General features: G+C 42.0%; 1 protein-coding gene across 2 annotated transcripts; it reads right to left on the minus strand.

Moving 5' to 3' along the window:
* Positions 1 to 319: 319 nt before the first annotated feature.
* Positions 320 to 18,368, minus strand: HACD4 (3-hydroxyacyl-CoA dehydratase 4). 2 transcript variants are annotated; one of them, XM_051642824.1, is made up of 7 exons: positions 18,285 to 18,368; positions 12,612 to 12,715; positions 11,605 to 11,732; positions 4,776 to 4,888; positions 2,639 to 2,745; positions 1,868 to 1,999; positions 320 to 1,145 (listed from the first exon to the last, which is right to left on the minus strand). In XM_051642824.1, exons 2-7 carry the CDS (start codon positions 12,706 to 12,708, stop codon positions 1,063 to 1,065), a joined length of 660 nt encoding a protein of 219 aa, XP_051498784.1. In that variant the 5' UTR covers positions 12,709 to 12,715; positions 18,285 to 18,368; the 3' UTR covers positions 320 to 1,062. The 2 variants fall into 2 exon arrangements, with proteins under 2 accessions (XP_051498784.1, XP_051498785.1); XM_051642825.1 differs by lacking the exon at positions 18,285 to 18,368 and adding an exon at positions 14,755 to 14,805.
* Between the last annotated feature and the right edge of the window lie 671 nt (positions 18,369 to 19,039).

A 19,039-nucleotide genomic window follows, 5' to 3' on the forward strand; every position in this document is an offset into this window, starting at 1 on the left:
ATACTGGGTATGTTACCTCTAGGCAGTTAAATAACAAACACATTCAGTTGAATTTCCAAGGAGAAAAATGTCTGTGTTTCACCTTTAGCATGTTATATAGTGGTTTGATGTGTTCTTATTCTGGCTCTCTTCAAAGCTTTCATCCTATTTAGCTGCTCTGTGTGTTTCTTCACATTGCCCACATTTAAATCAATTTGGAGCAGACAGAAATCCAAAGTACAAGTACTTTTGTTTCTCTAATAAGCTCCAAATTCCTACCTCCATTTGCAGTGCTTGCAAAAAAAAAATAAAAAAAAAAAATAAAAAAAAAAATCCAAGGTTGACCCTATATTATTGCATGCATGACCTAGTTTCTTAGGATTTGCAAATACTCCAGGGGTCACAACAGTCTGCAGGCATTGTCTGCCACATATATTAAATAAATAAAAATTACAGAAGGTGGCCTTTCTGACCCTTAAATATCCCCTTGAATATACAGTAGATGAGTATCTGATCACGTGACTGTGTGGTTTAGGTACGTTTTATGGAATCTTGTTTGGAAAAGTGAAGGCTGAGATAGAACATGAGGGATCCTTTGACAATGCCTGGGGCTCATGAGCATGTGAATCACGTTGCAAAGTTTCCAACTTCGGCTTCTTGAGAGATTTCAGTTCTAGCCAATTTAGCATATACATATATACACACATATACATATATATATATATATACAAGGCACATACATGTTGGCCTAAGATAATCTTACAGATTAAATGGTATTTTCATTACAGAATATATGTTGCTAATAAGGCAAAAATTGCTACCAAAATAAGGGTTGTTAGTGTGATTGTGAGTGAACACACTCTTCATTATCACTGGAAGTCAAAACTTTCAAAAGTAAGTCATTTTGAGCTACTCCATTTTTGAGGTGCATGAAAGAGACTTGCCTTTCTGAAAATTGTACACAGCCAGATAATGGACATGCAAACAGTTTTGCATTGAAAATCTTTGTCTAATTTCTTTTTAACCTGTGATATACAGCAGCCCATTGGGAATATATTTCTATTTTAAAAAAAAAAAATCACCTTAGCTTCTTTTCTTTTTGATGTTGCCTGTCCCTAGGTGTGCCTTCCTTTCTAAGAAGAGGTTCTGGATGATAAAGCACATACCTGAATCAAAACACAAAATGGTATTAAGAATGAGGGAGTAGCATCCAAAGTGTCTTCAATTCATTTAGAAAGAACAGCATGAGTATTCATCAGGCAACCTTGCATGGTTCCTTCCATAAACTTAAGAAGAGAATACTGCATCACAAAGATGAGATCCTTCAAATTATGTTAAAGCCAATGGCAGAAAGAGGATTTGGCTGTAATGTGGCCAAATTCCATTCAAATTTTTCAGAAGAATTTGGTTGAGAGAAAGAAGGGGTTTATTTACATGCAGGTTTTTGAGCAGGCCTTTTGTTTTACCCCCTTGGAATATTAAGCTGTAAAATTCTTAATTTAAATATAATTTCTTATACCAGCTAGGAGGAATGAGATGGGGCTGCACAGAATGAGAGTATGATTAAATGGGAATTTATGTAAAAAGAAAAAAAAGCAAACTTCTGTAAGTAACTATAAGGCCAGGATCACTGAAGCACTTTTTATGGTTTTGGTTTGTATATTTATGCTTCACACATACAGTATTTCCTCCAAATTCAATTATTTGTATTTGAAAGGCACCAGAAAGCAAAACAACTGGTTATGAGCTTTACTGAAGTTGTCTGCAGGAAAATGCGGAAGAGAAGAGACTGAGTTTGTGAAAAAAGCTATACTAATTTTATTTTTTTGTTGTTGCCTTAGGCATCTCAGTTGTGTTGAGACCCAGGCTACTGGAACGAGATACTTACCTATAAAGAGCACTAGCAGGTACATCTTCAGAACATAAGGGAAGTAGATTGAGAAGGCAAATGGAAATGGTAGCTTGATGGAGTATGTGCCAAAGGTTTCAAAATAAGGCAGTGATACACAAATTGCAAATGCTGTAAAATAACATGGTAAATCTTTAGTCAAAAGGATGTGCACGATCATCAAAAAGTTTAATGTAAAAAACAGTTACGTTTAAGGCACAGATAGCTATAGTGTATGTTGAGTTTACCATGTCTTTAGTATGTATATGCACCTGTTTTCTCCTTGAGTTCAGTTTTGTAGGTATGATGTGCTAATTGCTCCCAATACTACAATTAGCAAGTACTTCCCATTCAATCACAAGTTCCTTCACTCCTGTAGTATGAGAAGCTGCTAAACATGGCCTGGGCCAGTAGGGTCAGCCTCAGCACAGGAGAAGGCAGCTTTGGGACTGGCTGACTAATGTGGTCAGTCTGGAATGGGGGAATCTGTGTGTCTTCCTTGAGGGTGTTTTCCTGCTTTGACCAGAAAAATGAACCTTTTCCCATACTTGTAAGAACAAAACAAAACCAGGCACACAAACCCCAAAGATCCCCTATTAAGGAAAAAGTACAAAAGAAGACGTATGGGTTAATATGAGAGTACATAAATATTTATGACTCCTTTGGCAACACAAAAAGAAGTATCTTAAACACAAACGACAACTGAGCTGATCAAATTTTATTGGAGAAGATTAAGGAAGTAAGTCACTGGTACCTTTCCCATTTCCTTACCTTTAGCCAGAACTGAAAGGGGATAGAGCGGGATGCACAGCGAGAAGTTGAGCCATGTCAGTGGTAGGTAGTATATTCCTGTTCTTGCTAACATGTTGTAAGTGTACCTGCAGCAAGAGGAACAGCAGATGAGCTCAGAGAGAGTGATCATGTCTTTAAAATAAATATATATTACTGAAAAATCCAAGGGAATTGCGAAGAGCCTGGAGCTGCCTATCTGAGAGGATTTCAGACCAACAACACAACCCATTTGTTTGTGCTCTAGTTGATGTCTGAAAGTAGATGGTTCCTTGTTTGGGAAGGGTTGTCTGTGGTGCTACCCCTGAGCAAGCAGACAGCAGTACAGCCCTCCAGCCCAAAGGGTCAAACAGAAACCAGCAAGATTTTTTTACTGGTCCATCAGAAGATGTATTTCAGTTAGGGATGTTACAACTGAGAGGGGCAGGCAGAATATGACTGTTGCTTGGAGCTGAGAAAATGCTGATTTATGACTGCTAAACTAGCTAAACCAGCTAAAACACTGCTGGAGGACACCAAACAGCAAGGTAATCACAAGTAGTTAATCTTCTGCAGTATTTCTGTCCCTCCCCTGGACCTCAGAAGGGGGAGTAGGTGCAAAAAAAGCAGTTGCCATCCAATGTATTGCAGTGTTCTGCTCTTACTGTGGCTGTTACTGTTGCTTACTCAAAGACCAGAATGTCTAGGACTTCAGTCTCCAAAGGTGAGCTAATCCTAGCTAGTTTGTTCTAAAAGTGTCACAGCAGCTTTCCAAACACTGCAGAAACGGTGCTGATCACTTTTTGGTCAGCAGAAAGGCTTTTTGCCCTGTGTCCTTGCTAAAGATGGGAAAATAAGGATTTTTAAGCTACCGTTGGCCAGGACTGTTTCTAACAGATGGAACTAGCATTAAACAAACTTTCTGTATCCCCTTCTTACTAATTCATTTGACTAATTTTGCATCATTCATGGACTGTAGAACTGTTTGATAGGCTAGAAATGTATCATTTTCTCTCAAATTTGCCCTCTGCAACCTCAGGATTGTCTCAATTTTTTTATTACTGCTTCTTTTAAGGCTTTATCTCAATTCAAAAAGGAAACAGCTACTCCCTCTCTACATACCTTATACCTTGGTATAAGCAGGAAAGATCAGATACAGAAAACCTTGCAGAATTTCTCTTAGAGTATCATTAACCAAAATGCACAGGCTATTTATGTTCATGAAGAACTAGGGGGAAGGCCTTCAAGATTAGCTGGCTAAGGGATGGGGCAGGTTTTAGACATTACTTAATTCTTTGAGATGCTAGGACATGGCACCGATGCAGTAAAATAGGTCAGGTAAAAATTTTAAATCTGTATCTGTAGTACTGTGTGTTATTATTTGAATAGGTCATTTGCTGCTATAGACCACAGTATCTTGCCCATTAAACAGCTGCTGTTACTGCAATGATGCTGGACAGGGTTCTTTAGCAGTGGTAGAAAAAGATGATGCATTGATAGGACTACTATGCGCTGAGAGGACTTTACAGCCAGTACTGTTTACAATTTTGGCCTCTCTGCAGCTGCACAGAACCCTTGCATTTGAGAGCAGGTTCTATTATAGCTTTACAAACTTCAAAAAGAAATGGAGCAATAATCCAAATATTTAATAAACACAGTAGTTTATTAACACATGTAGTACTTCATTCAATACTTCAAAGCTGACTCAAAATACTTCTTATCCATCCCACCTGATGCTTTCCTTTTTCAGATTGCTTTTATAATATACATTTCCTTTGCTTCCTAAATCCATATTCCCCAGTCAGACTTCAAAGTAATGTTTTTAAAATAACAGAAAAAAAAAAAATAGCTGGGGGGAAAAAAAAAATATAAACATCTTCCTCCCACACAGAGGTTGTCATGAGGGCTATGTCTTATTAAAATGCTTCTTAATTTGATATGTGCTCCCTGCTCTGATTAAGTGCAGATTTTAAAAAAAATTTGTAAGTAGCTGTTAAATCCAATCTTTTATTTAAAAACGATAGTATACTTTTCCACCAATTCTGAAATAATGAAATCAGCCTGCAGTACAGTTGGGGTGGGATGCTGCCCACAAGAATGACCCATTTTTTCCCTCATGGTTTCACCGTTAACTCCTTACCTGACCACATCGAGTAAATTCCAAAGGAAAAATAAAACACACACGATGTATTTCCCTTGAACCTCTTCCTGACTGTTGATCACGACAAATAAAACAATTAATCTCTCAGTGATCTAAAAACAAAAAAGAATTGTGAATTCAGGTAGCACATTCTGCAGCTCTCATTTCTGTGCCATTTTGGCAAAATAAGAGGCCACAGATTAACCCAGTTTGCTCTACACACATGGTCCAGTGAATGTTTCGTTTCTTGAACTGCTTTTGCTCAAGACCCCATTAGCCTCCAGCTTAGGGAACTGGAAACTGCTGGTTGCAGCACAGTTGGCTGCAGAATCTGCTATGGTAAAGGATTGCCATGCTTGCCAGTGGGCATGACTTGAGGTTGTGGCCCAGGGAACCTGTGGATGAGCCAGCTAAGGTCGTGGGAGGAAGGACTTCCACTGCACCCTGGTGCCTGAAGGACCAGCAGGGTAAGTGTCGTTCCTGCTTGGGAGGCTGTGGCAAGACAGGATCCTTGGGTGGGAAGTACATCTGATGGTGCTAATGTCACAGTCCCAGCTCTGCTTTCCATAGCTTGGAAGGCTGCATCCCACGGAATCTTGCTCACATAAGATTTGAAGAAAAGAGGAGAAAAAGTAGAATTCCTTTTCTTCCCTTCTTAGACCTGGCTAGGAGAAATGGGTTTAAGCTTGTCATTTCTATGAATCATTGCCGTAATATTTATGTAATAACATTTTTATAGTGGTTGACTCTTACCTCACTCACAACATATACTTTATCTAACGCATAAGGTATGCCTTTACAGATGAGAACACATGAAAGTGCTTTAAATAGGCAGTGTCTCCAGCTCAAAAAAATAGAGTGTTTATATTAAAATTCTAGAAAGTAAAAACAAGAGTGTCTTTTTGCAGCTTTCTTGGACAAGCTTCCAATCAGTATCCATGCCATGCCCTGTAAAATAAATATATCTGTAATATTCAGTACTGCCAACAGGTGCTTGTGAAACTCCCCCAGAACAGTACCAGTTCACTCTGATCTACCCTCTGTTTGAAAGTTTTGAAGGAGAAAACAGGCCTCTGTTCAGTTGGTATGAATCAGTATAGCTTCATTATTGTTTTGGGGTTTTTTTATACCCACTGCTGTCTCTTCCATAAGGTACCTTATGTTTAATGATTTTATGGGTTTGAGATGTCAAGTCAATGCAAAGTCATAAAACGTAAATGGATTAACCAGGTGGATTTATAAGCACAGTCATTCTTCACTGGTTTCCCCATTCACCTTACTTGTCCCTTAAACGAAATAAGATCTCGGCCTCTCAGATAGTTAGTGCAGTAGTTTTGCTGCATAACATTTACTGTTTCCTGTGTGGAACATTCTGGCTACAGAGTTTTTTTACAAACCACATATGTCTGATAAAGCAGCCATCACTTCACTATTCAGCAAAATTACGTGAGAGCAATTTTTCATACAGAAAGAGGGCATGTCCATCCCCTAGGGATATGGTTCCTTGTCTTGAAAAGCACTGAGGGACCACAACAGATAAGCATGGTTTTTTAGCCTGTCACCCTGCCATGGCTGACGTCTTGTGCTCCTGATCCCACAGGTCCCCAACTGAGGAACTGATTTCTAAGAAGGTCAGATGTTGACAGACTTCTGTACAAGACAGGCCAGGAAACAAGAGTATGAGAGGTATTAAGTCCTGTGTTTGTACACTGATGCTGAGGAACCTAGCAAGAAAATGGGGGAACTGGAACTATCTGGCAGGATCTGAAACCAGATATGACAGTGATAGCAGAAGCATGGTGGGACAACCATCACCAGAGGGAAATCAAAACAAAGGTAAAAGCAGTGTCAGCATTGTATGGGATTGTGTGTTGGAGAGAATAAATAAAACAGAGCCTGAGTTAGATTCAGTGAAGAGTGGTAAAGGTGGTGCAGGCATTTTGCTGTTGTCCCTAAAATTAGTCTGGGATGTGGGGAAAGAGTGCTGCAGTATTGTTAATAGGAGAGATATGCAATCCTGTGTAATGTGCTCTAGGCAATCCTGCTTTAGCAGAGGGGTTGGACTAGATGATCTCTAGAGGTGCCTTCCAACTCCAGTGATTTTAAGATTCTGTGAACTGCCACGAGGAATTGTTTCACCTAGAGATCAAAGATTTATCATTACAATGAAAAAGGTAGACATGTTTTTACTTGCAAGAGCTGGCAGATTTTTAAAACAGTCACTTCTTCGAGAAGGTGGCTGGGTGGAAAAGTGCTACAAAACAGCACAGGTCAAATGATCAGTAGCTTATCCTATTTCAATGAGCTAGAAGGATAAGCAGTAGACAGGTACCTACCATCTCCACTTTGAAAAGGATGACTGGCTAATGAGACAGAGTGGCAATGGAGACCCACAATTCAGCCACGTGGTCTGGGAGTAGAAGAGGCTGTGGATTTCCTTCTGTCCCCAGGACACAAGTAGATGCACAACAGGCAGTGAGTATCACCTGTCTGGGGCTCACCAGATTTCCTCCATCAGAGGTTTCACATTTAGGAATTGGAGCAATGGAGGCACTCGCCATCACTAGTTGCTGATGATGAAGTCAGTAATCACACTGTGTAAAGTAGGTTAAGCACATGCAAGAGCAGGGAAGTGGACTTGACAAAAAGCAGGTCTTCTGTTCCTGTTGGACTGCAGCCTTAGCAAGCAAGTGATGGGATGCAAGAAGCAGCCAGCAGAGGCCGGAACAGAAAACTGCCTTGCTCAGGAGCTCATCTGCAGGCAGGACATACTCCTGGGTGCTCAGGGCAACTGTGATGTCCTCATAAGGACAGACAGTGCAGAGACCTCTTTTCTGTGCAAATAGGGAGGTTGCCTGCCTTCTTGCCTTTACTCCCCTACAAGACATGGTGCTCTTTTCTTTCAGAGTGCTCATGCCTTTAGGTAGCCCATACAAATTGAAGGCAGATGCAGGGCTTAGTCAGAGGCTGGGACCTTTTCAGCAAGTGGCAGGGCAGGATGGTATTTGAAGAATTGGAGAATTCAGTCATTGTGGATATTGTGCCCCTATACACACACATCTATATACATATATACATGGAATCATGTACATATATAAATATACACATATGTATGTATGCGTGTGTGTATACACATACACATAGATACACAAACACATACAAGCATGTGCTGCTGCTCAGCCACACATCATTTCTTCTATGGACCATCAGTCCTTGCATGAATGAAAGTAGAGTATTGTCTGTTGCTACCCTCTTGCTTTTTAAACAAAGACAAACTAGAAGTCCTATGTTTTCATATTCATAAAAAGGAAGTATGTGCTGACACCTCAAAAAGCATAAATACAATGGTTTCATTTTTCATTTCTTCTTGTTTTATGTGTTAAAATCAATCTGGAATTTCCTTTCTCTCCCAGAACTGGTCTCTCACAGGATACAGCAAGTTCTGTAGAACGGCATGAATTTCCACAAGGCAGCCTGGGCATTTGAAGCAAGTAAGTGAAACTGAGAAAATTAGACTAGTGAGGTTAGGGCAGGAGCAGGCAGCAAATTCACTTCCACTTTTAAAAACCGTGACTGTGCAGTATCATACTTGGTACCCGAAACCTTTACCTAGCTATTTGATTGAGTGACTGTTGAAAAAAAAGAAGAGGAGAGGAGAGGAGAGGAGAGGAGAGGAGAGGAGAGGAGAGGAGAGGAGAGGAGAGGAGAGGAGAGGAGAGGAGAGGAGAGGAGAGGAGAGGAGAGGAGAGGAGAGGAGAGGAGAGGAGAGGAGAGGAGAGGAGAGGAGAGGAGAGGAGAGGAGAGGAGAGGAGAGGAGAGGAGAGGAGAGGAGAGGAGAGGAGAGGAGAAAAGAGAAGAGAAGAGAAAAGAGAAGAGAAGAGAAGAGAAGAGAAGAGAAGAGAAGAGAAGAGAAGAGAAGAGAAGAGAAGAGAAGAGAAGAGAAGAGAAGAAAAAAGAATGCTACTAAATATTTAGAATACTGTAAGAATTAACCACAAAGGCATACTACACAGCTTTTGGTCTGGTAAATCCAATCCTGTTTGCACAGGATGAAGAATCAGTGTTTTGTTCACAAAACCACCGGTTCTTTCTTACAGCCTTCCTACTCTCTTCCTTTCTGAAGTACCAAACCCATCAGCCTTTACTCCCTGGCCAGAGTACTAAATGTCATTATCCACTAAATATAATAAATAATACTAAATCTGTTGTCCATTAACTACTGCACGACACATTCTCCTGTCCTCCCCTCGATCATGCAGGCTGCAAATGCCCTGCAGCCCTTTGCACCAACCTTGTGGCTCCTCTTTTCTTCCCTTCTTCCAGAGCATCTATCATGCAGGATTTGTCTTTCATGGTATGACATGGCCTTGGCCTACCCAAGCTTTCTCAGGTGCCTGATGGCTGAGGCTTTGACTCTCAATAAGGACATCCTGAATGGGTTTTTCCAGAAAACACCTCTGAGATTGCCTTTCCAGTATCCATAATGTTTATCTCAAAGTGTTCCTTGTAAATGTTACTAAACCATTATAAATGGGTGTCATGGTAGACAGAAATCCTTTATTTAAACTCTGCATAAGGCTTCTTGCTGCTATAATGCCTACAAAAACAACCAACCACCAAAGAGCTGTTTTCACAGCTTGTTTTATTCAAGGTGGCATCAACTCCACCCATGTGCCTCCTTGACATTGCCACAGCCACCTGTTCTGTCATTCTAGACATCACCTGAGGTGAGCTTGAGTGTGGACATGCATATGTGTGCATGGCCTGAGGGACACATCTAGGCATATCTTTTAAGCATGGAGTCAGAACAGGTGGTGGAAATGCAGAACAGGGCCCAGCAGAACAGGGCAGCCACTATCAAATTCTTGCAGCTTTACCAGTGTCCTTACTATGTGCGGTAGTCCAGTGGGGTGCAGTAAGGTAAGCATCTCAAGTTGTTCCTATTCAGTTAATTATGGAGAATGTGTGTGTGTGTGTATATACATATATTTATTTATATATATATATATATATATGTTTTGTTTTTTTCCTTAAATGGCAGGGAGAAAAGCATGGTAAGGCACATGGGAATACTGTTGGCACACAACTGCTTAGCCCGGACTCTCACAGCAAAAGCAGGGCAACGCAAGTGAAAGCAGAGTCTACACTGAAGAGTCTGTACACCTTGCTTGGACAGCATGAGAATACTGACTACCATCAAGGCAAGAGTGTTTGTCGTGACAGAATACTGGTAAAAAACCAAATAATGATCTAAAGCTATCTTTGTTGAGAGGCACAAGTTTGGAGTCAAAGTACTGTATTTTTCCCAGCTGAGCTTCTCCATGCTGCCCTAGAAAGCATTGTGGCAGTTGCACTGCCCAAGAAGAGAAGAGTTCTCTTGCTCAGAATATCCATTTCTACACATCCAGTATCTTTTGGGGCGACACAGTGCAGTGTTTGTGCAAGCTTCCCTAATCTCTGCTTCTATGGGGCTGGGTAGGAAAGGAACTACACCACAGCTGGGGAATGTGTGAACTCTGCCTGGACAAGCCTTGTTTTAATTAAGACTTTTAGCACTGGCAGGCTGGTCTTCTCTCCAAGAGATGCCATGAGATTTGTTACAGGATACATTAGATAGGATACTTTTTTTTTTTTTCCTTCCCCGGATTAGTGTAAAAGCACAAAGGTTTAGGCAGGGGGAAAAAACAGTTAATTGCATTTTGACAGATGTGCTACCATACTTAGTGAGCAGCATAATTAACAGAGATCTGAATTAGTCAATCAATTTCTCATGGAGATTTAAAAAGAGGAACATCTTCACCCATGTAATACGTCATTTGACAAAAATGGGCTATCCAGAAATCTAAAAACGTAACTAGCTACTCTTAGTATGCTACCTTCTGAATGCTGAGAGTAGTACCAGTTTCACCATTATTCAAATACTAAGGATTGGAAAGGTTTGAAGGTAAACTCAAGCCAACATTTTGACTTTTTCCAATGTATTAAGAAAAATACCAAAACCTCATATTAACTCCCACCAGAAAGCAAGAGTGTGGCAAGGAAAATGTCAGAGCATCATTTTGTTTATTGCTATAGCATGTGATCTTTTTCCTGCCTACAGCTGAATATACGTCCTGTAAACCCCTTAACAGCATCAGAACCTGTGCATGTTGCCATAGTCTCCCCATGTCTGGGCTTGAGAGGGCAGAGACCCTTAGAGTAAGAATATGAATTATCTTTTTTTTCCCCTGCCAGCATTAATTTTTCTTCAGTCCCTTAATTTCTCTTTCTTATTCAATTCTTTTCCTTCCACACTCCATGACTGCCAGCAAACCCTGTTTCACGATGCTTGATGTGCTGGTGGTTTTCCCTCTGCCATCCCTTTGCTATGCCACAAAATCTTGTCTTGTGCTTGTCTACAAAATAAATGTGCTCTTTTAAGTAAAGAAATGGCATGGAAAAGGATTAACTACTGAAATTTAGGCTCTGAAATGTCATTTTTTGGCAGTAAACAACTTGGCTGGGGGGGGTAGTATCCATCCTCAGCCACCTATGGCACCCTAGAAATGGGATCTGCCCATTTCTGGACATCATCCAGGTCCCTGGTGTTGTGGGCTGGATGTGGGGTGCTCACTGTTTAGTTCCACTCAAGAAAGAAAAAAGCTGAGAGAGCAGCTCTTTCCCAACCTAGTTCTGAGTCTCTGCATTTTACAAACCAATAGCAGATCAAGTGTCCTGAGGAAGAGTGCAGGTGGACCATTCAGGGTAGCTCAGCCTGGGCTTGTGCCCAGGGGCAGCCATGGCTGCAGTGAGTAGGCTGTGGAAGGAGAGTCTTGAGAAATGGACTTACCTGCAAAAATCTGGGGAAGAGACGGCTTTTATCAATGCCAATAATGATGTGTAGGATCTCCAGTATAGATAACAACTGGCAAAGGCGCATTACAAGTCCTATGGAGTAAAATGTGTCGACCATGGAATCTACAGACAAAGTGAAGAGGAAAATTAGAGGGTGGTTGTATAGTGAAAGTCTGGACTAGCCACTGGGTTTGCTCCTGCCCTATGACATGAAATAAAGTTCACACAATACCAGATTTTTGGGTGGCAGAAGCAAGCTTTGGGGACAGGAGGAGGCAGCCCATTCCCTGTGTGTGGCTCTGACACAGAGGCAGGAAGCTGAGAAAAGAATGGGATCTCCTATACTCAGTGCACTGGCAAGGGCTGGTTCAAAGTTACTGCTTTAAGATATTTCTAAATATGAGGAAATGTTGAGGAAATGTATGGGGAATGTCTAAACATGAGATGTTGAGTTCCTGCCTGTATCTGTACTCACGGCACTTTCTAAATCAAATAGACCACAAAGCAGGCATTTTATGTACCTATAACTGTCTACCATTATAAATAACTTTAAATTTCTAGTCACTGATTTTCTATTCTTGTGCCTTAACCTGAGGCAAGGGAAAAAGCACTATGTTGTAATGTTTTTGGAGACAGAGAGTCATGTGCAATAACCACAAAGATACTCCTTCCTAGTGGCCTCAGTAAGGTCAATATTCACCATAATGACTGGACCTAGTCGCCTTTAGATCTATGTCTAAATCGAATGTTACTAGCATGCTGCTTAATATTAAAGCTCATTAGTAAAACAAGGGCTTCATTCCTGATGTGATACAAGAACATAGGTACCACTAATTTGTTCATCCTTTCTAACAGAAGAAATGAAAATATTTTTCTAATTGAAATTATAGCACTTGGTATTGGAGGTGCACCTATTCAGAATCCTAACTTCATATCTAATTTCATGTTTCTCTGTGTTGTTACCTCTTAAAAAGTTTAAGGAAAATGCAGGAGGAATCCTACCTTTTCCAAATGACATGAACCGGATGATCATATTTGTAAATATCCAGGAATGTCCACAGAATTGCATTAAGTCATACACAAAGAGGTAGGTGTTCATGGTGAAGCTGTGGAGGTGAAAATGACAAAGCATACGGTATGACTTACTGCAACATGCAAGCTTTCTGATCTGTAGAAATTACACCCCCATGGGACATGTTAGTAGATGAAAGAAAAATGGCTGAAATGTAAATGGACCAGGGAAAGTTGTCTGTGTCTGTCAGTGGTCACAGGGCAGTACTCTCCCTAACGGATCAAAGCCTCCCTTTGTTGGCATACCTAGGCTATACCCAGAAAAAAATTCTGACCTCTCACCAGTGTTGAGGGTGATCTGTGGCCATACAATGACATTTGAACCTCCAGAGGACAAAGTAACTAAATAAAGACATTACATGCAGTGCTGCATTCAAGCTGTCAAGGCTTGTCTCTGCCTTGACAGCTGACCAGGCACGAGGGACTGCTGGGTTAACACCCACTGCAGCCCTGCTGAGGTCCCTGGACTCCTGCAGAACTAGCCCTATTTGAGGTTTATGCTGCATCTGGGTGAAGTTTATCATGTCTTGCCCTCCAGACAGCTTATAATGCAAATAATTTGCAGTTTCTCCCACAGACAGCATAGTTGTAAGTATTTGTAAAAACATAGATGAATAAATGGAACAGAAAGCCACAATTCAACCTGCTTTTATTTGAGGCAGTCTGAAGGATATATTTAACCAACTTACTCTGTGCTTCTCAGATAAACATTAGTGTCTTTGTCTTTCTGCACAGCCTGTGTTTCAAGTTGCATTTAATAAAGTTAATCTTCTCCTGCTGGAGCAGACTAACTTTCATAGGTAGTCTAACCTAAATTTCATAAGTAACATGACTTTTTGCAAAACTTAATGGGCTCTGGAGATACTTCATTTCCCTTTCCCATAAATGTATTTTCTTATTATTATACCAGAAAGAGGGGATTGCCTGTCCTCTGAGCATGAAAAAGACTGTCTACTGTCTACCTTTTTCTACCTTTTAGGATAACGTATTTTAAATTTTGTACTAGAATTTATCTCCGGTGTTTGACCAGTTAATTTCCTGCCCCAGTAAGTAGTAAGAATTCTTTAAGCTGCCCCTTGATCCACTGTGTTAATGTGGTATATCTGTGCCATTAAACATTATTTCAGTTGCTTATGTGCATTATATGTACAGGGAACTTCAGTGTTTAGAAATATCCAAATATGATAAATACATACATTTCATTCCCAGCATTGGAGTAAGACTATAAATAACAACACACACTTCTGTAAATTGATCCAGATAAACTGATCTTCTAAATTTTTCATTTAAGTATGTCCTAGGGAGGTCAAAGAAAATGCCTTTCTTCCTCTCTTCCTGTTATGCAGGATGACTGCTATTCATATCATCACTTTGATAAGCACAGAAAGATTTGTTGGCATAATTCACCTCCTAAGAGACTTCAGTGCCCTTTGATACTATGAAAATATGACATAGGAGGACCCAAAGGATTATCTTCCATAAGCATTCATTTTGGGGAAATTATTACACAACTGAATTGGACTGAAGTCCAGTTACCTCTCTAAATATTGACCCAAAATTCCATTTGCTTTACTGTTGAATGACACTTTGTTCTCTCTTGTGGTAATAATAAAAGATGGGACACAGTACATTACAAAAAGGCAAAAAATTAAGAACATTGTTCTGATTTAAGAAACAAACTTATTATTGGATAGTTATGAATTACTGTAATGGGTATGAAAGTTACAGGAACAGTTCTAAAAATGTTAAGGCTTTCCAGTCAGCACCTCCACCCATCTCTTAGTTCTGATACTGCTAATGTGGGCTTTGCACGGGATGCAGGCTGAGCATGTGGTTTCTCTCTTCTTCTGAAGTTCAGTTGCCTACATCCGTCTCTCATCCTCAGAACTTGTCTTTCAGTGATGAAGGCTTATTTTCCAAACACTTCATTCATTGACTGGCTAGCAAATTGTTGTCTTTACAATTCTTAAACTGCTTAATCTTGAAACAACAGGGCCAAGCAAGAGGACCTTTGTAAATGCAGATTCACTTTAGTGTTTCAGCAATATGGCAGCCATTGCATGTTAGAACTCACCATCTTTAAAATGTACTGCCAACTGCTTGAATGTATACACATTGTTGGCATTTGTAGAGGGGCCCACATTCCCAGTGAAGTGCAGAGATGTGCTGTTGGGCAGCATGCTGGTGTCACCCGGGGGACCAATCCTGGCCCTAGAGCTGCGAGCAGCACAGCTCCTTCACTTGGTGATGCTCTCCACTGTGAAGGGCCAGCTTGGATCTCAAAATGGGATTTCATTTGACTGCTAGTCCCCATACAAAAGGTACCTAAGACCAAACAGAAGCCTTTGAAAGAGGTGAACAAATCTGTAGAGAATAAAAGGTGATTTTGGTGTAATCAAAGGAAACTGAAATGTAACTTTTATCTAAGGTCTTTCTCATCCAAAGGCTATTTTCTTTATCTAGAGAACCAGAAGGAGACTGAGGAAAACCTGTTTCACCGTCGTAACAGTTTTGTGTCACACTATAAAATTCAGCCATCTGCTCCTATTTGAAAGGTCACTGGCAGAAGAGACAGGATCTAGTTAGAGTTCCTGCTCCCCTCAGTTCACAGCAGGCATCATTCCACTTTTACTTCACAGAGCCTGCTTCTGCAGCTCCCTTGCAGACAAAACACTGACTAGCAATGCACTGGGCAGCTGCTCAGTTCCTCACCCTGCCCCAGACTTGCTGTCTCTACAAACCTTGCTTAGCCTCTGTGGCATTCAGGATGTATAGTGCTTGTCTCGAACAATCCAAGAGATAAGTGATGGACTGTGGCACTCAGGGTATCTGTTGTCTGTCTTGTGGCATCTGAGAGTTAAATGACATTTGCTGATGGACTAAAGAGACGTCTCAGCAACCCACCCAACCGTTTTGCTTCCCCTCCTGTGACGAGTACCTGAGAACTGGGGAGTTTAGTGTGGGACATGCTGAGATCGGAGACAAAGGAGTTCTACAGCTGGTGCTGGAAGCAGAATATCCAGTGATAACCAGGCCCTGATACCTCATGAAAACCACTGACTTAACAGGACAAGGCAGAGTGCCAGTCTCAAGCCACTTCCTAGGACCGAAACTCCGCTGCAATAAACTAATCCTGTGGTGCCAGCTGTCTCAACCTCCTCTTTGAAATGGCTGGTCTTAACAGCCAAACAAAGACAATCTGCAGGACATAGCCCTGGAGCCATACCTACCCCCCTCCTATCTCAGAGGAGCACTGGAGAAGATAGAAGGATTTTTTTTTCCTGATTCAGGGAGAAAAGTGGGGGTGCAGTGGGCAAGAACTGTATAAAAATCTGGGACAGTATTGGTGCATTTTAAGCACTTCCCCACCAGGAACCACTTCCCCACCGACGACATCGCTGGACTGTGGTGGTAACTATGCTCTCTCTTGCTGTCCTCTGTATCTCTGCTTTCTTCTTTCTTTTCGGTCTCTGTTTTCCTCCCTGTCCTATCTGCTCTAGGGACTTTGCTGTGTTACTCTAATAAAAGTTTGTTGTGTGCGTGACATCTGACCTCGTTTGCATCTTAATTTCACCATTTGGGATCACCTTTAAACTTCTTCTCAGGTCCTGCTGGGCAACAAAGGGAGCAGCTGCCGTGTGGCTCATCCCAGGGGAGGGAAGGCAGAATCCAGCCATCCCAGCCTCCCACTGTGGTGAGGAGTGTTAGAAAGCAAGGGGGTTCTGCCCCATCTCTCGGAAGACCGCACGCCAGCCCCGGTGCCTCTTTGTGCACCTGATGTTGCGTTATCTTTGCTTTGTCCTGGCAAGACCGTAAAAAATTGCCACGTATCCGAATACCGGATTGTGACAGCCTCACTGATGCCTGGCTTGCAAAATGGATTGTCTGCTGCATTTATTCCTTGTCATGTGATCTGCTTTAACACTTGCAGGTTGCTTTCATCTGGAGGCACTGAGGGATCATGGCACATTTCAGTACTCTGCCTGCACTGATGGCAGGAGAAAGAAACAGACAGGGGTCTTGAAGCAGAGAGACCCAGAAGCCTGGACGAATAGTCTTTTGTCAGTTCCACCTGTCAGTTAAAATACATTGAAATGCTAGGGATGCATTAATCATATTTAGAATCAAACTGGTTTAGTGGAAAACTTTATCTGCTTTCTCTCTGGGCTCAAAATCTAGGAAACTAGATGAAATACAAGACCACTCAGAACTAGTACACACAACAGCATAGTCCCAAACACCTTCTTTTCCTTTTTCTTTTTTTTTTTTTTTTTTTTTTTCCACCAGCAGAGCTACCTCAAAAGAAGCATGGTCAGTAGGTCAAGGGAGGTGATTCTCCTCCTTGATTTGGCTCTCGTAAGAGTACTCCCACCTGCAGTACTATGTCCAATTCTGGAGCCCCCAACATAAGCAGGACATAGAGCTCATGGAGAAAGTTCAGAGAAGGGCCATAAAGACAATCAAAGGGCTGGAGCACCTATCCTATGAGGACAGGCTGAGAGAGCTGGGGTTCACCTGGAGAGGAGAAGGCTCCAGGGAGACCTTAGAGCAGCCTTCCAGTACCTGAAGGGGCTACAAGGAAAGCTGTGGAGGGACTGTTTGCAAGGGCCTGCAGTGAGAGGCCAAGGGGTAATGGATCAGAACTGGAAGAGGGGAGATTTAGGTTAGACATTGTGAGGAAATTCTTCACTACGAGGGAGGTGAGGCACTGGAACAGGTTGCTCAGGGAAGTTGTGGAAGCCCCATCACTGGAAGTGTTCAAGGGCAGGCTGGACTGGGCTTTGAGCAACCTGATCTAGTGGAAGGTGTCCCTGCCCATGCAGGGGTTTGGAACTAGATGATCTTTAAGTGCAAACCCTTCCAGTGCAAACCATTCTATGATTCTATGATACAGTTTTAGCTTACAAAACCTGATGTATTTCCACAGGCAGAAAAAACACTCAATTGTTGCATTTTAAATTTTTTTAAGCATGAAGTGTTCAGCGTATCTCTGGAAGCTGTCACCTGCGGTAAGCAAGGAGGTAGTTCCCTCAGTGTCTGAAATGTGGTCAGGACCATGTACCCCTTGAGCTAAGGTCACACCTAGCATAGCAGCAGCACCCAGCTCAGGGCAGCCCTTTCCCCAGCATGGTGTCCCTTGCAAGGTGCCAGGATGAAGGCCACCCTCTGCTCCCTCCTGCGGGGGTCCCACCCAGACGAACATGAGCTGAGCACTTCCCTGCCTCCAGAGCCAGAGCACTCTGCTGCCTTCCCGTGCAACCAGCCGGGCTGGCCGCACAGGAGGAAGCAGCCCTCGCGCTGCAACCAGAGGGCGATGTTCCTCTCTTATTTTTTTTTAAATTATTTATTTGTTTGTTTGTTTTTACTGTAGGAAACGTCTGCTAGAAAAGTCCCTTTGCTGACACGGTTTCCTTTAAAATCATACTGGTCTGAACTTCTACCCCTTCCACCCCGGTGACAAACTGCAAGCACTCTAGCTCAGGAAGAAGAAAGCGGCTGAGTACAAAAAAATGTGCTTTTCTCCCTCAGGCATATCCCACCCCATTTTATTTTACCCTTTTCACATCTGAGCCGTCTAGGTCACCTGTGCTCAAGAGGTATTACCTGTTGCAGGGGTCGGGTGGCAGCTCCCGCTCCTAACCTTCTTTTCTCTCTCTACAGCTGCAACATCTGTTGGTTAGATCACCCCTCCTCTTCCCTCTTCCCCCACCCCACGACGTCACCGCGTGTAGCGCTGAGCAGGAACAAGACTGCACGTCCCGAGAAGGGAGTTTCTAACTCCAGATGTCTCCGCTCCATTTGCGCGGCTTCTTACCCAGCCTAGTCTAGCCAAGCTTAGCATAACCTCACCTAAACTAACCTATCCTAAATTGGTTTCTTGCTGTTGTACCAGTAAGTCAGTCTGTAAATGCCACCAACTATGTCTCAACCCCGAGCAGTATTTTGAGGGATTATTGCAGAATAAATGTAAAATCTAAAAATTTGTTTTTCTCTTCTGTTTCAATCTTCAGTACCTGCAACAATGCTAACAAGGCTTTCAAATTAGAAGGCTGGGAGCATTGCATAACTGGAGCACTTTAAATTACTTAGATAGAGTAAAGAATTTTCCAGTTCCTAACCTAGAAATGACTATTTATTCCTGCCCCTGTGAAATACGGGCACTACTAGCAGAGATGTAAACCACTCCTGTTCTACTTCTGCCCTTGTATGTTTGGCATATCTCAGCATAAATCAGATGAGGAAGAATGTCATAACATGTTGATAAACTCCCTTCTGCCAAGAAATAAGTTTTCCCACTGGTGCTCATGTGGAAGCCACATCCCAAGCTACGGTGAGATTTGAAATTTGATGCTATGACT

The sequence above is a fragment of the Apus apus genome, chromosome Z, assembly GCF_020740795.1.
Source record: "Apus apus isolate bApuApu2 chromosome Z, bApuApu2.pri.cur, whole genome shotgun sequence".
Lineage (NCBI taxonomy): Eukaryota > Metazoa > Chordata > Aves > Apodiformes > Apodidae > Apus > Apus apus.

Coding starts and splice junctions, on each gene's coding strand:
- HACD4 (XM_051642824.1), bottom strand. CDS start 12,708: ATGAACACCTACCTCTTTGTGTATGACTTAATGCAATTCTGTGGACAT. Junction 4,889..11,604: donor TCTTCCCCAGATTTTTGCAG/GTAAGTCCATTT, acceptor TTTTGTTTTTAG/ATCACTGAGAGATTAATTGT. Junction 2,000..2,638: donor CCTTTCAGTTCTGGCTAAAG/GTAAGGAAATGG, acceptor GTTATTTTACAG/CATTTGCAATTTGTGTATCA.